The 20609-nt window shown below is 41.0% G+C and overlaps 1 protein-coding gene across 1 annotated transcript; it reads right to left on the bottom strand.

The window, feature by feature from the left end:
• LOC146657752 (A disintegrin and metalloproteinase with thrombospondin motifs 12-like) lies at nucleotides 1–18776 on the bottom strand. Its single transcript, XM_085426063.1, has 24 exons — nucleotides 18393–18776; nucleotides 17892–18250; nucleotides 13128–13305; nucleotides 12766–12974; nucleotides 12601–12684; nucleotides 11683–11807; nucleotides 11431–11580; nucleotides 10501–10644; nucleotides 8736–8880; nucleotides 8556–8648; nucleotides 8258–8403; nucleotides 7913–8082; nucleotides 7200–7333; nucleotides 6912–7032; nucleotides 5736–5980; nucleotides 5393–5534; nucleotides 5148–5274; nucleotides 4290–4500; nucleotides 3004–4158; nucleotides 2756–2908; nucleotides 2381–2557; nucleotides 1772–1918; nucleotides 1490–1643; nucleotides 1–1299 (listed from the first exon to the last, which is right to left on the bottom strand). Exons 1-24 carry the CDS (start codon nucleotides 18508–18510, stop codon nucleotides 1181–1183), a joined length of 4806 nt encoding a protein of 1601 aa, XP_085282189.1. The 5' UTR covers nucleotides 18511–18776; the 3' UTR covers nucleotides 1–1180.
• Nucleotides 18777–20609: the final 1833 nt, after the last annotated feature.

The following is a 20609-nucleotide window of genomic DNA, read 5'->3' as shown; positions in this document are numbered from 1 at the left end:
TTGTCTTTTATCGTCACATTTATTGATGGAGCCATGAGAAGGACAAATCAGTCAGGGTGACATACCCAGGGCGTGACAATGATAATGCCTGTACAACATCACATTAAACACAGTGGCCAACTTTAGAGTGACCTGAGAGGGATGACCTGCAACACCTCTTTCTCATTGGTAAATCTCACACCAGAGGAGAAGCACCACAGGTTTAACTGCAGGATTGTGCAGATTCTGCAGCTGATTTAATTATCCTTTAAAATTGTAACAACAATGACTAAAAGCAGGAACATATACCAATGATAATGTAAACATCCAGTGCCAGCTCAGAACATAAACACATGTTCAAGCATTTTTTTTAAAGAAAAAAAGAAATTCATTCATAAAAAGTATAAATCGACTTAAACCGTTTTCACGCATGAACTGAACTGCAGCCCTGAACTTTTCTAGGAATTACCCATGGGAGTTGTGTGACAGCAAATTCAAATTAAAAGACATTAAAGTGTCTTTGCTCCACCAGCTCCACAGCACAAAGTCCATACGATTACCAATTAAGCCCGTGTATGAGTACTGCAGGTCATTGTCTCGGATAACTTCAGACAATGACTGCACCCGAGTTCATGTGTGAAAATGGCCTGAGATTATCAGTATTAGAACATCTTTATTTACATTCTGTATTTACCATTTATCTCAGAAAGACATAAAAGAATAGTAACATGTGCTGTTAATCATCAGCACATCGCCTATAAAAGCACCTTTAGTACAAAAAGATATTTTCCGAAGGACTAAGAAAGAAGAAATGTCCATAGTTTGTCTTAATTTATAACCTAATTTATGACACTACGTGGTGAGATTTTATAACTCTTGAATTGTGCTTCTCAAATATCATTTAAATTTACCAAGAAAATATTTCAAATTGTATAGCTCAAGCATTTCTTCTAACACTGAACATCTCCAACAGTCCAAATGTGTACCATCAGTGCTTTGGTTTGTTTCCTTTCTGATATTTCAAGAAAAAATAAAATAAAATAAAATACAAAACCCCAAATTGGTGGGAAAAAAGAAATCCTTGTTTGTTTGTGTTGATTAAGAGGAGCTTGTTGATGTGGTCATTAATACTTTGGTCTCCTAGATTGTGGATGACATGGCTTTATACCAGTATTTCAGAAGGATACAGTAAGTGTTGTAGTTAGCCAGAACCACAGGTGATACAACACTGTTTCTGGACCGACCTGAGAGAGCAGCGACCCAATCGCTTCAGCTTGTCACAGAAGCGAGAGGACATGGTGTCTTTCTTGCAAAGTGGACCTGCATAACAAGGAACACAACCTTAGAGCAAACACTTTAAAGCCATATAGATATCAAATTTAAGTGATTTTGACCAAAACACCTCCCTCACTCACTCAAGAAACAAAACGTAATGGAAACTGCATTCATGTTTTAACAGGTAATCTGCTTTGCTAATCTTCATCCAAATAATTTATTTTGGCATACAAACCTTTGTTTGTCTTGCATTCCTGCATATTGCACTTCCTGAGTGTTTCTGGTTTGGAAATTTTCTCACAGAGGCTGTTTGGCATTACAGCCAAATCCTTTTTGCTTACACAGTTGACAGCACGCTGTTGCTGGCCTCCACCACAACTCACAGAGCACTGCAAATTCACACCAAAAAATATATAAAATTATAGTTTAGTTTACTTCTGTTTTAAACCTAATTAATATAAATTTATATTGCACAGAAACATTTAAAGATTCATTAAATGTGTAAAGTATAGCTGACCTTTTCCCAGTCCCCAGTCTTCCACCAAGTACACTGTTTTAAACTGCACGGCTCAGTACTGTTTGGCCTGAGTGTGTTGCTACAGCGATGAGGCTCAGGGCAATACACCAGGCGCTCTCTGACACCTTCATCACAGCTGGCAGAACACTGAGAAAGACAAAAGCATTCAAAAGGGTGAATTTTCTTTTTCTAAGATTGTAATAAAGTCTCTTCTAACTGTATCTGTAACGGTAACACAAGAGACACCATGTGGCAAAAAAAATCCTCAGTGTCAAACAGTTCAGGCCACATCTTCCAGTAGAACAGAAATAACTGTGGCTTGTGATGAAAATAGTAGAAATGGAACCAAAATCTGAAAATACATAATTAAATAAATAAAAATGGGCAGCTTTAGAAACAGCGATGATAATTTTCAAGATTAAAGAATCAGGCTCACAAGGCTCCAAAACATTGTTGAATTTAAGGGGGGAAAAATCTAAAAAGCCAAGGCAGGTAAAGTCCAAACTATAGTCACAACTGGAGATGAAAAGACAAAAAAAATATTATTTTTTTAATAAACATGATTACAAATGTCTCATATATAGAGATGTGAGTGGATGCTTTTCCTACCGGTCCCCATGGTGATGCACTCCAGCTCATACAGGGCTTGTGGGGGCAAATCAAGGTGCTAAGGGGTCTGCTGGACACTGCTTGACAGTGGAAGGGTCTGAGAGGACGTTTAGTCTGGGAATCAACACATTGGACATCACGGTACCTCCTTCCCACCACCGCGCAATCATCCGGACACTTTGGAGAAAATTATAAACAATAACCGACTCATAAACAAATGGCAAGAAAAAAAAAAAAGTCGGGTCTGAATGAACCAACTTCATTTGGAAAAGTAATAGACAATGAGTGTAAGTACAATTAAGTATTAAGCATATTTAATAAGTAAGAAGCGCAATTATCAGATTCAGTGACTGGAGGAAATCTAACGTTACTCACCTTGCTCCAGCTGCTACTTAGCCAGGTGGCGCAGGGCTGCAGGTGACAGGTACGAGCAGGCTCAGGTCTCTTCACGTTGGCACAGTCCTCGTCGTTCTGGGAGCTGCACTTGACTGTCCTCCACACTGCTCCGATCCCGCATGTTGTTGAACACTGAGGAGGAGAAATTTCTGATTAAAAACATTTCAGACGTTACCATTAATGTCAAGCCTGTAGTTAGAGAGTAGGATAGCATCCTGATAAAGTACCTCACTCCAGTTTCCTACAACCCAGAATACATCCACATCGACAGGCTCTATGGCCATCAAGTTGCTTTGGTCACTTCCTGAGCTGCTCTTATGATGTCCGGATCGCTGCTTTTGGCTCTTAGACCGACTACCTTTGTCCCTGGATGTAGGCTTTTTAGCACGAGTGGCAGTGGTGGTTTTTTTGGGTGTCACAGCAAGCTTCTTCATTTTATTCGTCTTTAATGTGGGCTGTGGTAATGCTGTCATAGTGGATTGTTTGCTTGCTGTTGTAGAAGGCGCTTTCCTTGCGTGATAACCAGTTTTTGATGTGACTGAGTGATACTTGTACATGGGAGTGGTCAGCGCAACCCGGTGTGTCCAGGGGGGATTAACATGTGAGGTGGTGTGGGGGTCAGATAAAAAGTGAGTGGTTTTTGCCCACGTTTCAGTACTGGTGTGTGGGGTGGAGTATGCAGATGTGGTCGGCGCCCTGGTTATGTGCACAGTGAGTGGACTCAATTGGAGAGTGGGTGTGATGAGTGAGTGTGATACTGTTGTGGTTGATTTAACAGGATTTTTCAGTGGTGAAGCTGTGGTAAAAACATCTAGATCAATAATCCTGTCCTCCTCGGTCATCGGATCAACAACATAATCATATCCTGGGGTGAAGAGCAGCACATTTGGAGTGCTACCCTCCTCTTCTTCCTCTACCTCGTCTACCTTTTTTTCATCTGCTTTCCCATCCTTTTCAGCAGATTTGGATTTAACTGGGAAAACTTTCCTTCTCTCACCCTCATTTTTCCTCATCATGCTGTTAAAGTCATGATCATCTGGATTTATTATTTCAGGAGTTGAAAGGGAGATGGTGGTAGAAATGGTAGTTGTAATTTGCTTGTTGGTTCTAGTGATAGCAGTTGTAGGTGCAGCAGTGGCCGGGGTGGTCATGGGATTCCATGAAGGAGAACCAGGATGCTTAGTGGAGTGAGGTTTAGTGATGTTTATGCGGCGGTATTTAGATGCAGGCCCAAATCGTCTACGAAGACTTGAGTTTGGGCAGTTTTGCAAGCCACACAGTGATCTGGCCCTAGGTTTAGTCGAGGGGTCACAGGTCTTTGTGGGTGCCAGTGCACAGGTGACTAGGCGGGAGCGAACACCTCCTCCACATGTGACAGGGCACTGCAAAGAAGAAACGAACACAAAGAAGACATTACCTTACAAATAAAGAAAGGTTTTACAGTATGCCATGAAAGTCTGTGATCTTTAAGATTCAAGTCAAAAGCAAATAAAATTCATAGAAAAAGGCTTACTTCTTCCCAGTTGCCAACTAGCCACTCCTGTCCACAGGGTACGTCTCTGTTGCACGGCACCACAGGCTTTGGTTTTAGGAGATGCTTGCATTCCACAGGGTGGAGCACTCTTTCTTCTCCCAACACTGTGCGGACACAGAGAACCGTTCGTTTCCTCAGTCCATCTAAGCCACAGGTGGCTGTACACTGCTGCCAACCCCCAACCCACCACCTGAGGGCAAGGAGTTAGACAGGAAAAGAAGGTGAATAAAGAGACCGCTGGCAACAAATAAATAAATGGGGAATGCAAGGCAAGCGACAATGTTGTTATCTTTCTCACACAGCGAACAGAGCTGTAGCTTACAAAATGCTTTATAGTATTCTCAATACCTGCATTTCAGTGCCAAAACCAAAGAAGTGCATTTTTTGATTTTAGTTCTTTGTTATTTAACCAAATAAGCTAAACTTTTAAAATAGCAAACTTGGCTAAATAAAATGTTGTCCACAACTGGTGATTTATAGGAACTCGTTTTTCTTTTTTTTGATGAACTCTTTGATGCGATTAAAGCAAACAAAACTATAAATTTGAACTTCTTTTGATGCAAACACATTTTAGCCATTAAAACAAATTATTGAGATTTCAAACCGACAAAGAGAATTTTTATCTGTGATAAAAATCCTTTATTTTCACTGTTTTTAATTAGTATAATCAAGCACAGTGCAACAGGGCAGGTTAATTGCAAACCAAAGCTGTAAGGATAAGGTTTTAAATGAAAGTTAATAAAAATAAATGGAAATATTTAAGTTTCAAGCAATTCTTTTGGACATAATAGTACAGACCGCGACAAAAAAAGGCTAAAAAATATAAAATATTAAGACCTTGCAGGACAATCCATATTCTTGCACTTCCTGTGTCTATCTTCTGGACGGCTGTCTGGGTCACACAGAGACTCATCCACTACGCCCACATCCACTTCAAAACAGCGCACAGGCTGGTGTTGCTCACCTAAGAAAGGACAAAAATCCAGAAAGAATATCATGATCCTATCAAAAATCCTTAAATTATCCTACTAGGTATGAGAGAATAAAGAAAGAAAATTGTTTTACTGAAATGTGACTCAGACCTAAGCCGCAGGTGGTGCTGCAGTCTGTCCACGCTCCGTGTCTCCATCTGTAAATAGGCTCATGGATCTCATTTTCTGTCTCTTTGGTCTTCTTAATGGTGTACTCGTACTTTATACCTGGATTCTTCTCCTGAAACAGCAACTGAACAACCACATGAACTATGAGTACCTTTCCAAGGAGACCATCTCATCAATATTATATTGTACTCCTTGTCTTATGCTTTTAAGTGCCCAGAGATATTTAATTGTATGGGGTACAATAAAGTGCAGGGAACTTTATTTACTTCTCTAATAGCTTCTACACATATCAAAAATGTTTCACCTCTGTAATATGACGACCTACCTGAAGCATGACTAGCTGCTTGGTGGGTCCAGGAGCGGTGAGATTCTCCATGTTCCCACTGCGCTCGTAGAAGAACGTCGTCCCGCCGGCCTCATACTCCCCATTCCACTGGATGATATAGTTGCCGTTGAGAAAGTACTCGTCTGACCCCACGCTTCTCAGAGCCAGGAAGTTTCCTGCCTCCACCACTTCCTTTATCAGGATGTCCCGTGCCCCCTCAGGTATTACACCCACATCCACGTACCCTGGGAGATTCAGGAGGGAAGTCAGAGTCACAGCAGAGTAATGGATGGCCCACCATGGCTGCTGCCACACTCACATCCAGACTACCAGACAGTTTCTCTCTGATCTTTAATAGAGGGTGGGATACGTCTGTGGGGGTGGTTGGCATGTGTGTGTGTGTGTGTGTGTGTGTGCATATGTCTGTGACTGTACGTGTGTGCATTCAGCGTGGGGGGCACTGCCCTGTCTCTGTTTTTTATTGTGTAGATGGGGGGGCGGGATGGGGGAGGACGAAAACAGCAGTGAGTGGGTCTCTGGAGTTTAATGATGTTTGTGGGAAGGTGTGTGTTTGTGAAAGGAGGGGGAGGTTTGGCCTTGGTCTAAGTCTTTTGAAGTCTCACACATCTGGGCTGGTTATCTGGAAAGGATGCATTGCAGGGCAAACACATACAGAAAGAGAGCGAGAGGAGAGAAAGGAGAGAATTCTTATTGTTTTAAAGCCTCTTTTCTATGAATCTGTCTTGGCGGCATGTTGATTTGGCAGGTGAGTTATACTTTTCCGAAGGCAGTAAAAGCAGCACAAGATGCGAATCTTTAGGCAAATGCAAACACGGGCCTGTAGCTACACATGCATGCACGCACACACCATAACATAACAGCAGCCAAGTACAGCAGGACAAACAGCTGCACCATGTGGACAAGATGGCTGCCATGACAACAAAGAAACAACACAATGGTGTAATGGTAATGAACTGTCCTCGAATGACTTTGTGCCTGTAGACATGTTTGAATTCTCTGTGTTTTCACACTCTTCTAGTTGGTACATCAAAGCTTTCCTCATTAATAGGTTGTCTGTTTTGCGTTACAACACAATTTTGTAATGGCATTATGTCTTATGTTGAGATAATTTAATTTGTTTCCAGCTGTTGAAAATACTCCTTGTGTTGCACTCACCAAAGCCTCCTTCTTCATCAAATGACTTATAAACTGTCTCACAGCTTGTGCCGTCGCCCAAACAGACTCCACAACGATCCTCCACTGCGTTTGAGTCGATGCCATAGTCGCAGCCGACCTCCTAGAAACCAAAGACACACAACACATTAAAATAAAACAAAAACATAACAATTCAAGTTTTTTTCCATAAAGTATCCCTTTTTAACATTTTAGTAACTCTGCAGTGTATCAGCCTGCTTCACTACAGCCCTCCCCAGTCTCTATTTGTCTCTTACCCAGCCACACTACCTTGCACACGCCGTTTATGCAGATGTTTCTGGACTTGTTGTTCATGAAGCACGGTGTTCCGTCTGTCACGGTGTCAAACATCCTCTCAGAAAAGTACTGGCTGACTGGTCGACAGTGAAGCTCGCAGGGATTTACTGAGAATAACGGTGAGATGAAACAAATTGATAATGTTGTCAAATTGCTAAAATGTCTATTTGAGCCAGTTATGAGTCATGCTTCTCACTTAAGACGTGAGCGTATTTTGTTATATATTTTTAAAGAGCTAAAAAGGGAAAATAATTCTGTTCTGTTATTTTCAAGATATAGTGATTGACAATAATAAAAGCGATATGAACGCAAAAGAAGAAAAGAAAAACAAAAATACATCAGACAGGAAGTGAGTTACAGTTTTGTGCCCCTGCTGAGCTGTAATGTAGTCGGCAGCTGCATCAGTGTGGACTTTTAAATACAAATGCTGCCCCCTTTTGTTTGACACATACAATTACATCTACTAATCTTCCACTTTATATCCGTGGGTCTCAATTTTGTTGTGTGGTCCCACAAAAAAAGAAGTTTAATTTTAGTAAAAATATACAGTACTGTACTGTGAGACTGACAGTGTTCTATTGTGTGATCTGCTATTCAGGTTTGCTTTTAATGCACTGACAGTGTTTGTGATCACTGGCATGTTGAAAAATAAAGCTTCTTGCATATTTAAGGCTGTGAGTACTTACATGGGTTTGCCACAGGGATCCACTGGTAGAGCTCATTGTGGTAAGGCACAGTGTCAAACTCACTGCACAGCATCTCTCGAAAAGTTGGTATATTATTTGTACAGGGCTTTGTGTTACAGGTCCGGTAACGCTTTCTTTCACCGGTACAGTACTTGCCCCCAAATTCTGGCCTGTGGAAAAGAGCACCACACTTGAACGAACCAGTTAAAAAAAATCAACATGATGTCAGTATTTTGGGGGCAGATGACATTAAACCTGTGAACTGCAAAACAAAAAACAAAAAAACAATTCTATAGCCATACAGTGTGAAAACTATTTCAAATGGGTGTTAGACTCATTTCTTACTTGGGGTTGTTACATTCCCTCTCTGATGACTGAACTCCAATACCACAGGTCCTGGAGCAGTAAGACCAGGTACTCCACTGTCCCCAGCCTCCATTCACTGTCTCTGGGAGTTTACCCACAATCACACACTCTCCGGAGATACACCACTGGATTAGAATACAGAATAGTGATATAAGTTAAATACCACTTCAGCTGGAATAAGACAATGCTGATGTCTCTGTGACAGTACCACCTTCTTGATGCTGCTGGTACCCGTCTGTTTACACAAGGAAACAAAACTTAGACTATCACAATTCACCTTTTCTGGTCCACAGCGAGTACCATCTATAGGTGAGTCCAGTTTAGAGCGGCAGGAACCATTTACTGAACACCAAAGAATCTGGCAAACATTCTGAAAGAAACATAACCCCAAAACAATAAGAAAGCGAAGAAAGTGTTTTCTACAAGATTTACTTTTCTGTGCTTGTGCAATACTCACATCAACCTCAGTGCAGAAGGTAGCATTTGGTCCATACTGGAGCTGGCACTGGTGATGTGTGGTGTAGCGTACACCGAGGCGTGCCAGGGGCGTGGTTAAGTCCCTCTTTGAAGGACGGTCATCCAGACAGAAACCCCAACCACGACTAAGGCAGATAAACAAAGATATGATATTTGTTTATCACAGGGTATGGTGGTTGGGAGTCAAAGGAGAAAATCTGAATGCTCAAACTCAAGCAAAGAGACCTAGACATTAACACTTAAATAGACTAGAACCTGGGAAAACTACTTAAAAAGGCAAAAATTATAACAGCAAAAATAATCCAGTTCACATATATGAGCTCTGACCTCGACTTTGTGGTAACTGGCTAAATCACAAGAACAGTTGCTCTAAGGCGCTTTATATTGTAAAGTAAAGACCCCACAATAATACAAAGAAAACCTAAAAAATTAGACGAACCCCCATGAGCAAATACTTGGGAATTGTGGGAAGGAAAAATTCCATTTTAACAGAAAGAAACTTCTGTCAGACCCTGGCTTGGGGAGGAGCAGCCATTTGGCATGACTGGCTTGGGGTGAGGGGGTGAGATTGGACACAAGAAGCATTGTGCAAGAGAGGCAGAGATTAATAACTAATAATAACTAATGATTAAGGGAGTGAATGAGGGAGGCCTAGGTCTAGCAGCCTAGGCCTGTTGCAGTACACCTAAGAGAGGGTTCAGGGACAAAAAACAATATTTTAAGCTTAATTTTAAAAGAAAGAAGGGAATCTATCTCCTGAATCCAAATTGGGAGCTGGTTCGATGGAAAGGGGGCCTGAAAGCTAAAGGCTCTGCCTCCTACATCACTCTTAAATATCCTAGGAACCAAAAGTAAGCCAGCAGTCTCGGTGCCAATTTCTCTATTAGGGTGATATCATACTATGAGGTCTTTAAGATAAGATGGGACTTGATTATTCAGGACCTTGTTTATGAGAAGAAGGATTTTAGATTTAAAAAAGGACTTTTAAAGTGTTGTGAACAAATATATTTTTAATCGATTGATCATATATGTTTGCACTTCTGTAGATGTGAAATTTCTTACCAGTTTATCTTCATGTAAGGATGTAGATGTCTGGCCCAGATAAACTGGAAATTTAATGATTTTTACTGCGCTTACTCCCTAACACTAAGTCCCTGTAGTGACTGATCGCACTGATCTCGTGTAGACTATATTGAAGCAGCACCATCATCTAAGTTTTTCCAGGATTACATATGTGTTTAAGTCGTGTTGTATAAATAGAACAATTCCCAACAATGCTATGTCCTGATCATCCTAAGCTGTCCAGAGTTAACGTGTGAAACCAGCTTTGCAGATACTTGTGCAGGGGTTGCCACCCTCTGAATGTTGCTTTAGGCTCTTCTTACTTTTCTGTCATTTACATAATTTCCTGCTTCAGTTCTTTGCTTCACTTTAAACTTGCCATTGCAGCCATGGTTTACTGCATGTTTGTTTTAATAGCCTGTGTTTTTTCCCCCCCCAACACACACCACACCCAATGTGTGTTTTGGATCAATTTCACAACCTCAACACAAATCCGCACTAGCATATCTGCTAAATCTCCATGCAGCTGTCAAGAAAAAAAAAAGAGAGAGAGAGAGAGAGAGAGAGAGAGAAAAAAGGTACATGGAAATTCCCATAGATTACACACATCTCATGCATTTTTAACAAAGACAAATAGATGTAAAACTAACCCACTTTAGACAAAAGTACAGATTCAGGCTTACTCAAGGAAACGTGTGATGTATTCTTTGGAGCAGGAAGACCAAGTGAGAGGCGAGCTGTCATACATCAGCTGTCTGGACATGATAAACGGATGTCTCCCCTCCAACTCGCAGTCGTTCCCTTGGCCATCATGATGAATTCCAAAGCTGTGTTCAGACACAAGCCGCATTAATATTCATGATAACGTGATTACACAGAAGTATTTTACAAGGATAGTGGTCTGTATGGCTCACACTGCCATAATGGAGCAATCACAATGAGTGAATGTGCTGAGTCCTGTAACACATTTGTTTCCACATTTGAAATAGGTCAACAGATATTTGACTTACTTTTGTTTGTGTACATATAACTCTTACTCTAGAGTTTCATGACAGTACAAAGTGGAAAAGCACTTTAAATTACTGCACAAACAAGATAACGAGAAGACAAATACACATAACTTCTACATTATATGGTGTGGTTTGACATCAGTCGAGCTGTTGACATTAACGGTGCTTAACCAAAGTTGAACATGACAAAAGACCAGAAATTAACCACAAATGGAACGTGGAACAGCTCTCATTTTATAGTTAAAGCCTCCTCTGATGGAACAAATGATTCTTTGGACTCAACTAAACTTGAGTTAAACTTTAAAGCTAAAAAGAAACCCAACACCTCTGTCCTTTCACTTTTAGTGCTATTACATGATCTACACCCACAATACAACAGGACTCTCAGGTATCCTTTCCTTTTCTTTCAGGTTATTAGAAACTTAGTCATTATTTGCACACCAGCAGTCCACTAATAGGCTGGTGAGCTAATGGTAGGGGATTTTATGACACTACATTGAAGACAGTAACCGAACACAGGAACTACAGACTCTTTCTTTGTTACAATATTCTAGTATTTCACAGTCATTACAAATCCAGACTCTCTCACACACACATATTGACCTGTGGCCCATTTCATGAGCTACTGTAAAGGCAACAGGTAGACCCGAATCCTCATTGATGTTGCAGCTGCGGTGGGGTTGACACATCCCAGACAGATGAGACAGACCCAGAGTCTCGCACGGCTGGTTCATTCCAGCACAGATGTCTTTCCTATAGGGGGAGACGCATACAAGTCATCTGTATGTCATCTGTATAAACATTTCATTTAAGCTTTTGAGGTTGCCGATGTATGCTGGGTTATCTGCCACCTGCCTGGTAATCAGCACAGCCACATCATGATGAGCCGGGTGTGTGTCACTCTGGGGGTTTAGGTTTTTCTGCCAAGCACAGAAACTAGCCAAGGTGGTGTCTGCATGGTGAACAATTTTCAACCCTTTCTGCAACAAGCGCAAACAAATAATTTCACATACTTGTTGTTCTTTTTTTTTAAAACTGTAGCTACAGAACAGTTAGCAAATAACTTGATAACATTTTTCTTCAATACTTGCAGATCCCAGTGTGTACTATAAGGTGTAAAGAGGTGTAACCTAGAGCTTCAGATGTTGTCAGGAGGAGGGGCGAGACATCAGAACTGATTAATTTTCAATCACATTTTCCAAATAATGTGGTTATTAAATGGACTTGTTCTTATACTGCACTCTTCTTCACAAACAGTTAAATTGCTTTATACAACATTCCTTCGACCTAAGTGCTTTCTGTTTAACAGTCACACGATGATGCGCACATCAGAGATCAACTGGGGTTCAGTATCTTTCCCAAAGACCTTTTGGTGTGCAGACGCAAGCAGCCTGGGATCAAACCACCAACCTTTCGATTAGTAGATGACCTGCTCTAACATCTAAGCTTCATCCACTCTAAACTTACAGCACCTAGTATTCCACTCAAGTACTAAGAAGGCATGGTCCTGCTGGTGTGTTGGGGTGTGGTAAGGCCGTAAGCCAAGGCATACACATTATATACAAGACATCAGAGCTCGTTATTACACATTAGAAAACTATGCAAATTTGTAGAAGTTTGTCCACCTTATCTCAGACTAACCTGGAAAGTGAGCTCAGTTTTCACAAATCCATTTCTGCTTTTCTTGTTCCACATTTAGTGTAAGAATTGCCAAAGCAAATGTTATAAAAGCACATTGAGGTTTCTTAAAGACTTCATTCAGATGAAGAGTACCTCCTCTCCATGTAGCAAAATGAGGCGCACCAAGATGATGTGGATGGCATTCCCAATACTAGCATCATGAAAGATTCCGGCCACCTGTCAACAGCGAGAGAATTCATTGTAAAAGGCTTTAAAAGACCTTTACATCAACTAAAAAAGTTCATTCAAACCCTTCACCATATTCATGATAGTGAAGATGTAGGACTCCACATTATCACTGCCATGGTATTGGATAAGTTTGGAGTCAGCCACCACCATGGTCTCCACCCAACGCTCTCTACTGACTGAGCGCTGTGAACGCGATTGACCCTGGTCCTCCCCTCTCCGATGCTCCCTCTCCCATTCCTCCCTCTCCATCTCCACCTGGATGGAGTCAGTTGGAGCATCTAAAGCGTGAATAATTGAAGACATTATTTGCAGTACACTTGTGGCTTATCTTTCTTGACACAAGCACAGCCAGAGGAAAAAAAAATCCTTGAACACCAGCAGAAGAGTACTCACAAACACGCCATACACTAATTCAGGACTCACATACACACCTCGAACTCCACAGGGATTGGGCGTCTTTTTGGACTCAAGACTTCGTTTTTTTCTTTGACTTTGTGTAGAAACTCTTGGATAGATAATGTGGGACTCTCGACTCCCAGCAGGATCATCAGAAGATTTCTGGACAGGCTCTATAAAATAGTGTCCCTCTGCCAAGGCGAAGAAGCCTCTCTGTGGAAAATAATACATTGATGGAATAAATGTGTACAGTAAAAACACACAACAAGTGTGGGTATAGCAAGCTTAGGTTTTAGGGCAAATCTACACTCTCAATCATCATCATTGTATTGTACTCAGTCACAGATTTTATCCCCAAATCATGCCAAAGACTTAATGTGGATTAAAGTCTAACGTCAGGCATTCTCAGACTGTGAGTGAAACAAAAAGCCTATCAAGCATACTATTGTGTTGAACCACTTAAAAGCCTGACAACAAATCACCAAAAAGTATAGTGCTTCTACAATTTCCACACCACAAAGCTGAGGCATAGGCGTCCCCTTAAACCTGCTAAAAAACGTCGCTCCAGAGTAATTTCCATCTGAGTGGAAGCTATCATTAGTGAACAGATCTGAATATCAGCCTTTCCCTCAGGCACATTCTCTATGCTGCTGCAGTAATACAACAACTTCTTGCTAAGTATGCCAATACGTGTTCTTACTGGTGCGGCTTCTTCACTTGCCGCTCAGTGAGGTCTACTGGTGAACACACACATAAATGCAAATGAAAAAATACAGGACATGCATGCAATCAGGCATAAAATGCAATTCTGTTCACTTTTCTGCTTATAAACATATTCATGAGGAATGTTGTTTAAGTTAAAGTGACTCTGGGAGTGTTTGTATGGGCTTTTATTTTTTTAATCAAGATAAGTCCAAACATGCCCAGACTGATCCAGGATGAACCTGTCCCTCCTTCATTAAACCAACCGGCAAAACACAGACTGACAGACATACGACCAACAGTCTTTCAACAGTCGAATGGAAAGAAGAGAGTCTGCGTCAGTGCAGCTGAGCAAAGAGAGAGGCTCTCTGAACAAAAAAATAAATAAAGTTTTAAAAACATGAACATGATTCTTGGATTTTTTCAGATAGTTTCAGCAGCCAAGGGCAGATGTGAAAAATTAGGCCATGCAGTATTTATGGTTTGGCTGATTGTGGTTCTGGGGATCTACCCCACTGTTTACTGTAGTAGTAGTTTCAGCTTTCTGGGTCATCCTGACAAGTTTCACATCTGTTTCTTAGAAAAAGAAAAAAGTCACTGACTGAATATCTCATTGCTTGATTCAGGGAGTTCAGTCTTTGAAAAGATTACTTTACCCTATATGCTGTAATGAATTTATGAAACAAGCTGCTCGGGACTGTTTTTTTCAGTCATTCCAAAAGCTACAGTCTTGCAAGTACTAAACAAACTTTACCTATATATATATCAAATGAAAAACAATTTTGATAAAGGTCAAAGAGGACTTATTCAGAGTGTGGCCTTCAGCCAGAGCTCCCAGAGCTGCAGTGGCCTCATCTGCAAGGCATGCACGATGATATCTACAGTCAGCTGGGAAGACTTCCCGAAGGCCCTGTGCAGAGAACACTCAGCTGATTTCACTGTTTCTCTATATCTCATGCAAACACTATGTGAGTGGAATAATATATCATCACATCTTTGCTTTTGGAGTTGTATCGTGTTCCTGCAAGAAAAACATAGACTGTATGAAAATAAATCAAGCATGTGATGGGCAGTTCTGTTAGTAATGTTTTCTATCATAGTCTCCTGTACGTATTCCTGTGGGAAAACACAAGTCAGTCCCAGCAGAAACAGACAGGTGGTGGAGTACAGATCAGCCAAGCAGGAATGCTACAGGGAGGCCCTTCCAAACACTGAGACCATTTCTCTGCCTGATGTGCATACCAAATGCTGTTCTACTGTGGAACACAGTCTGCAGTTGCTTATACATATACATATGGTTATGATGTTACTTGTGACCAGGTACAGATCTTCTGTGATGCCTCTGCTAAACAAACAAAGGAAACTTGCAAGGATACTAACAAGGACTTTGCTTCCCATTTTAACAAAGTGAAGAATGTTGAAGAATGAAATTATGAATTTCTGTGACAACAGCATTAAACTGGATATCAGTCTTCACTTTGACTAGCTCTTTCCCCTTTAGCCCCCCTTGACCAATAATCCCCTTTCTCTGAGGAAGCATGTTGTTTGGGTGTGAGGTGGCAAAGACAGGGGAGGTTACCATAACACAGGTCTGTGCTCTAAATACATCAGCCATATGGAACTGCTTTTCTTCTGTTCCCTGCTTCTGTGGGTTTCTGAGTGCTGGCCAACTAGGTCTGAAATAAAGTCTCTGTTATATAGCCTGTTGACTCTGCAGTGATTAGAGCGACACGAGGAAAGGTGGGGTCAAACGGTGCTTGTTACTGCAATATGATTAATCACAACAATTTACTGGCAAACAAAGGTGCATTTATTCTTAGCTTTTTATCAGTAGTTGCATGTTTCCCTACACTTACTTCTCTTCTCTCTTTAATTCATAAGATGATTCCCATGTGCGAGCTCATTTCTTCCCGAGAGGTCAAAAAGATTATTGCCATTTTTTCATGTGCATGGTGGAACAAACATGCATTTAAGTGGGGAAAATACCAGTATAATAGGTCTGAACCTGTAAATTCTTGTTTCGCGTTGGGCCTCAGGGATTAGAAAAGTCTCCACTGAGAAAGCTTTAGGTTTACCTAAATTAATGGTTTTACCATAAAAAACATAAAAGGAACAGTGAAAGCATTTTCCACCCTTTTGCTATCCACTTCATGGTTCCATGTTTGCAGTAAATAGAAAAGGTGAAGGGTTACCTGCATGCTGTAAAGACACAGTGTAATGCAAAAGTGTATTTGTTTGAGCAACTGTACCCTTGTTTTTGCAACCAGAAGCAGGATGTTAAAATTGCAGTTGGAGGTATTAATGTAATAGCAGCTTCACTGTTGCCTTACAACAACGAAGAATCATGACACTGCTCTATTGTCTGCTGCGTAATGGGTGGAGTTTGTCACGTTTGGTCAATATTTTAATTGTAACTCATTTATTATGACTATAAAAAGTGAAAACTGCCTTTGTTTCCAACTTTTAAAATTCTGACAATATAAATAACTTAATTTTCTTTTTTTGGGGTTGTTGGTCGACCAAATGAAGATGGAAGACAGTTAAAGATTTTATATTGTTTTCTTCAGTCAGCTCTGAATTTAAAGACAACAACAATGCTAACTGTTACAGAGAAGATTTATAGAGAAATTATCTTTACTAAAACAAAACACGAAGGAGCTGAACAATTTAACTGAACCAACTCTGTGTTATTATTAATTATATAAAGCATTTTTCTCCATCCCTTTTGCTTCCTATTCATGCAACATTAACAAATAATTATTTTGAATTCCTATTTGTAAGTAGTCCATTTCAACTTGTGTCGTGAGGGTGAATAATCTCTGCAGCAGCTGGTAGGGCTTCACTCCCACATCTGTCTGGCTGAGTCTAGCTGTTTAGTGGTCTCTGTTTGGGTTTAGCAGCTATAAACCTTCTTTCACAGAACAGAAAGTCTGTGTAATAAATCAGAGCAGTTTCCCTCATAGGTTGGAGTGAAGGGACTAACTGGGGAATTCTGTGTTGCAGGAAAATCCCCAGAACGCCATTAGGCTGCAGATATGTGGATTTTTGAGTGACGCAACACATTTTTCCTTCTAGGATTATATGAGCGGCTGTGAAATGGGTCAGATATAAATTATGTTGCTAGGTTGGCTGTCATTCTGGTCTCGTCCTGAGTCACATGTTACAAATGAACTGTGTAAACATGCAGGGAAACCCACACACACATAGCACAGAGGCAGGAGGCAAGACCCTGCAGGAGTGGAATTCCTGCTGTGACACAATCAAACATGAACACTGAAACATTCTTTGTGACTAAAAGTGACACATCCTATCATTTCAAAGGCAGGAAGTTCATCCTCTTCTACATACTCGTACTTTTTAGCCTTTTCAAAATGTTGTAATATTGTGTAAACAAAAACCCCAGAGTGCATTTTGAAATAAGATTGTGTGCTGAATGGATGGATTACAACTTAAAAATTCTCGGAAATCAGTGAACCACAAATTGTTCACGTCGTATTTAAAAAAATATTTCTTCATATATTGGATCACTCTGATTTTTTTTTCCAGGTGTCCTCTCTGTTTTGTAGTTAAACTGCTTATTTGAACAGAAACACTATAGCCCAAGTTAAAAAAAATCTGTCCATCTGTCAAACGTTACTGCTTCACTCACGCACAAGAATGTGCCAAGATCTATTACTGAAACTTTCTTGCATCCTGTTGCGTTTGCAAAGTGTCTCTAAAGGAACAATCCATGATTGCAAATTTATGAATGAGTGAGGGTGAAAGAAGACGAAAAACATCTGAACCACAAGAAAGACGGAAAGGGTCTCATGTCAGTCTGAGAAGCAGCAGTCGTCAGAAGGTCTGCAGCACAGTCCTTCAGCAAACAGTGTCGGGAAGTCTCTGAAGAGCAAACTAACAGACGGGCACTGTCAGATGGAGGAGTTGCCTAAACCGCATACCAGTTTACCCATAGTGATAGCTGCTATCTGGTGTAATTTAAAAAAAATCATGATAAAAGCATGTTGATTTAAACACAAGCATCCACCAGCTCAATTTGATGAATGAGAGTGAGAATAAAATTACCTTTACAGCTATAAAACACTGTGACACCTTACCAGCCCACTGCAGGTGCTGATGGCAGCAGTTCCTCGCACATCAGACGCTTCCACGGTGCCAAGAAGGTGGCAAGAATTTCCATCAGAAAGACGATGCTCAGTCCTGTTGGCACTGCCATTCCTGCTCTCCAGGATGTAGTCATTTGAAACCAGGTGATTGTTTGCAGTCAAATTGAACATTAAGGTTTTTCCCTTGAAGATGACCTTGTAGTAAACCTGTTTCTCTTGAGGATGGGACTGTAAGTCTCGCCTGATTCTCCCACCATTAAAGTGGTGAGACAAAGAGTGGGAGATGAATCCTCCATCTGCGCCGGTTTTCACTGGGTGGACAATGGACAGTTCTGACTCTGACAACTGACCTACAAAACAGAGTTTAAACACAGGTAATACAGACCTTTTACCTTTAGTGCATACTGACTGTGATATGCACTTAACGATACAAATTCTTCTAGTCATGCACTTAGTCGGGCCATGCACAGAATTGCACCACAGCACACTGACCTTGTTCTGCAAAGAAGGAGAGGAGACTGCCAGAGACTGAGAGCCCTTCGTGGCCAGCTGCCAAACTCAAAACAAAGTGCAGCAGAAAAAGAACCGTGCAGTCCTGCGAACATGGCATATTTCATGTAACCAAACTCAAACCCCACGTCTTTGGGGTTCCCGTGGCGTTAGAGGGGACCACTGCGACCCTTCGCTGCACTGTGTCATGACACGAGCAAGCTCAGAGGGGAAACATGCGCCGAGGAAAGCTGGGAGCCAGATCATGGTTTAAAGAGGGAGAAAGCAATGTCTCTGTGGAGGAAGGAGGGGAGGAGTGTTCTTTGGACCAGTGTCTTTTTTCCTTGCAGGAGTGAGGGGGAGCAGAGGGAGCAGAACAAGAAGCTACCGCAGAAGAACAAGCTTCAGAGAGTAGCCCGGTTCGCCCTGTGTCGAGACTTGTCTCCTGCGCCGCAGATGGCGCATCATTAATGCGACTCGACGCGCAAATAAAATTAATGGACTGTTGCTTGCATCGGTTTAAATCCAGCAGCTCTAGCAATCAAAACTGTTGTTTGCATTTGTCTACGCTACAGTCAGCCTTTACCAGTGGCATAATCACTAGTACATGGGCGTTAAAAGTTTGCAGAGTTTTCTACAGCTTTGCAAAGATGTGCAAACGTGCACGCACGAAGTCCATCATCCCGTTTTTTGGCTCCATGATAAGACTAAATACCTGTCATTCAAAAATCAAAGCCCTGCTAACAAAGGAGGAATACTGTGCTGTGCTTTGAAGATTGTAAAAATGAATTAGCTCAGTATAGTTACGTATTAGTTTATATTTATAGGCATATGTGTTGGCCTTGACCCTATCAACCAACTGTCCACCTCACTAGGTTGAATGACGTGATAATGTTATGTGAAACGTTGGTTTCTTAATTATTAAAAATAAGTGTCCGTGAGTGGGCGTGGTGAAAGATGAACGATTAACCAATCGGCGTTATGAGCGGGATCGATCCACTGTCAAGCTGTGTGGAAAATATATTTAAATGAGCCCGCTTGTTTTACTGAACAAATGAATTCTAGATTATTTAATGCTCCGGTCTTTATTTCGCCCACTCTCAAACATCCAGAGACTAACCTATGTAAAAAAAAAAAAAAAAAAAGAAGTGTGCAATCCCGGATTGTCTAAAACTTGCCCTTTTTTCTCATAGCCAGCAGGGGGCGACTCATCTCATTCACTGTTCAAAAGTTTATTATAGAAGGAAGGCACCTTCAGACGCTCTTTTAGACGTGAAATTTCTTTGCAGTGATTCATCTACACTAGCGTCTGGATGGACGGATACTTTTAACCTTCATCGTGATTAGATCAAGTTGCAATGGCAACAGTGTTCTTTGAACTGCTTGGCTTTCAGCTGTATTCTTTCAAAGTTTTTATTCATTGATGTCCTGTGTGCAGGATGTACTGAATTCAAGGAAATTAACCTTTAGCTTTTCTGACGCTTAAAAGATATGAGGTTTCTTTAAGAACTTTGGATATATCCTCTTGAAGAGAGCCTTAAAGCCACAGTTCTTACCGCGTACTTGTGTGGTGTCTACTTAAATAGTCTCCCTGGTGGAGACTTATGTGTGACTAAAAGATTACTGAGACATGACACATTGCCACCCGGGTTGCCTTTGTACATAGGAGACACAGAGGGAGACAAAGTGAACTCATCTGATTTCATCAGTGTTATCCTTTTTATTTATCTATATAAAGCACAAGAGAAGGCTTGTGGGGCTACCACCGACTTATCTTCTAGCTGGTTTACAGGGGAGTGACTTTAAATAATTAATGCATAGATTTTTTTCCATCTCCATCAAGTATATATTAGAACTGAAAGGAGATAATCTTGGAAAACTTAGGTCTTGAAATAAGACTTTTCAAACAATAGATAGCACACAGTTCCATACAGAATATATGGAACCTTCCTCTTCTTCTACCAAAAACCAACAACAACAACAGCAGCACTAATGGGCACCACTGGGGAGGTCCAATAACAGGACCCAGTAAAACCACCTTGAAACACGAGGTGAGCTGTCTGTGTTGAGACTTACAATAAAAATGAGCTCGTTCATACTAACAGGCACTGCCTTACTGCAACTAACACACCCAATAAAGGGCAAACAATGTGTTGTTGACAGGAGTTTCACTACACATCTGGAGTCTCAAGCCTGAGCAGTTTGTTTGATTCATTAACA

This window comes from Rhamphochromis longiceps, linkage group LG12, assembly GCF_057381845.1.
Source record: "Rhamphochromis longiceps isolate RC_006_pf linkage group LG12, R_longiceps_female_GT1.1, whole genome shotgun sequence".
NCBI lineage: Eukaryota > Metazoa > Chordata > Actinopteri > Cichliformes > Cichlidae > Rhamphochromis > Rhamphochromis longiceps.
The sequence above is the reverse complement of the archived record's forward strand: the minus strand, read 5'-3'. Positions and strand labels throughout refer to the sequence as shown.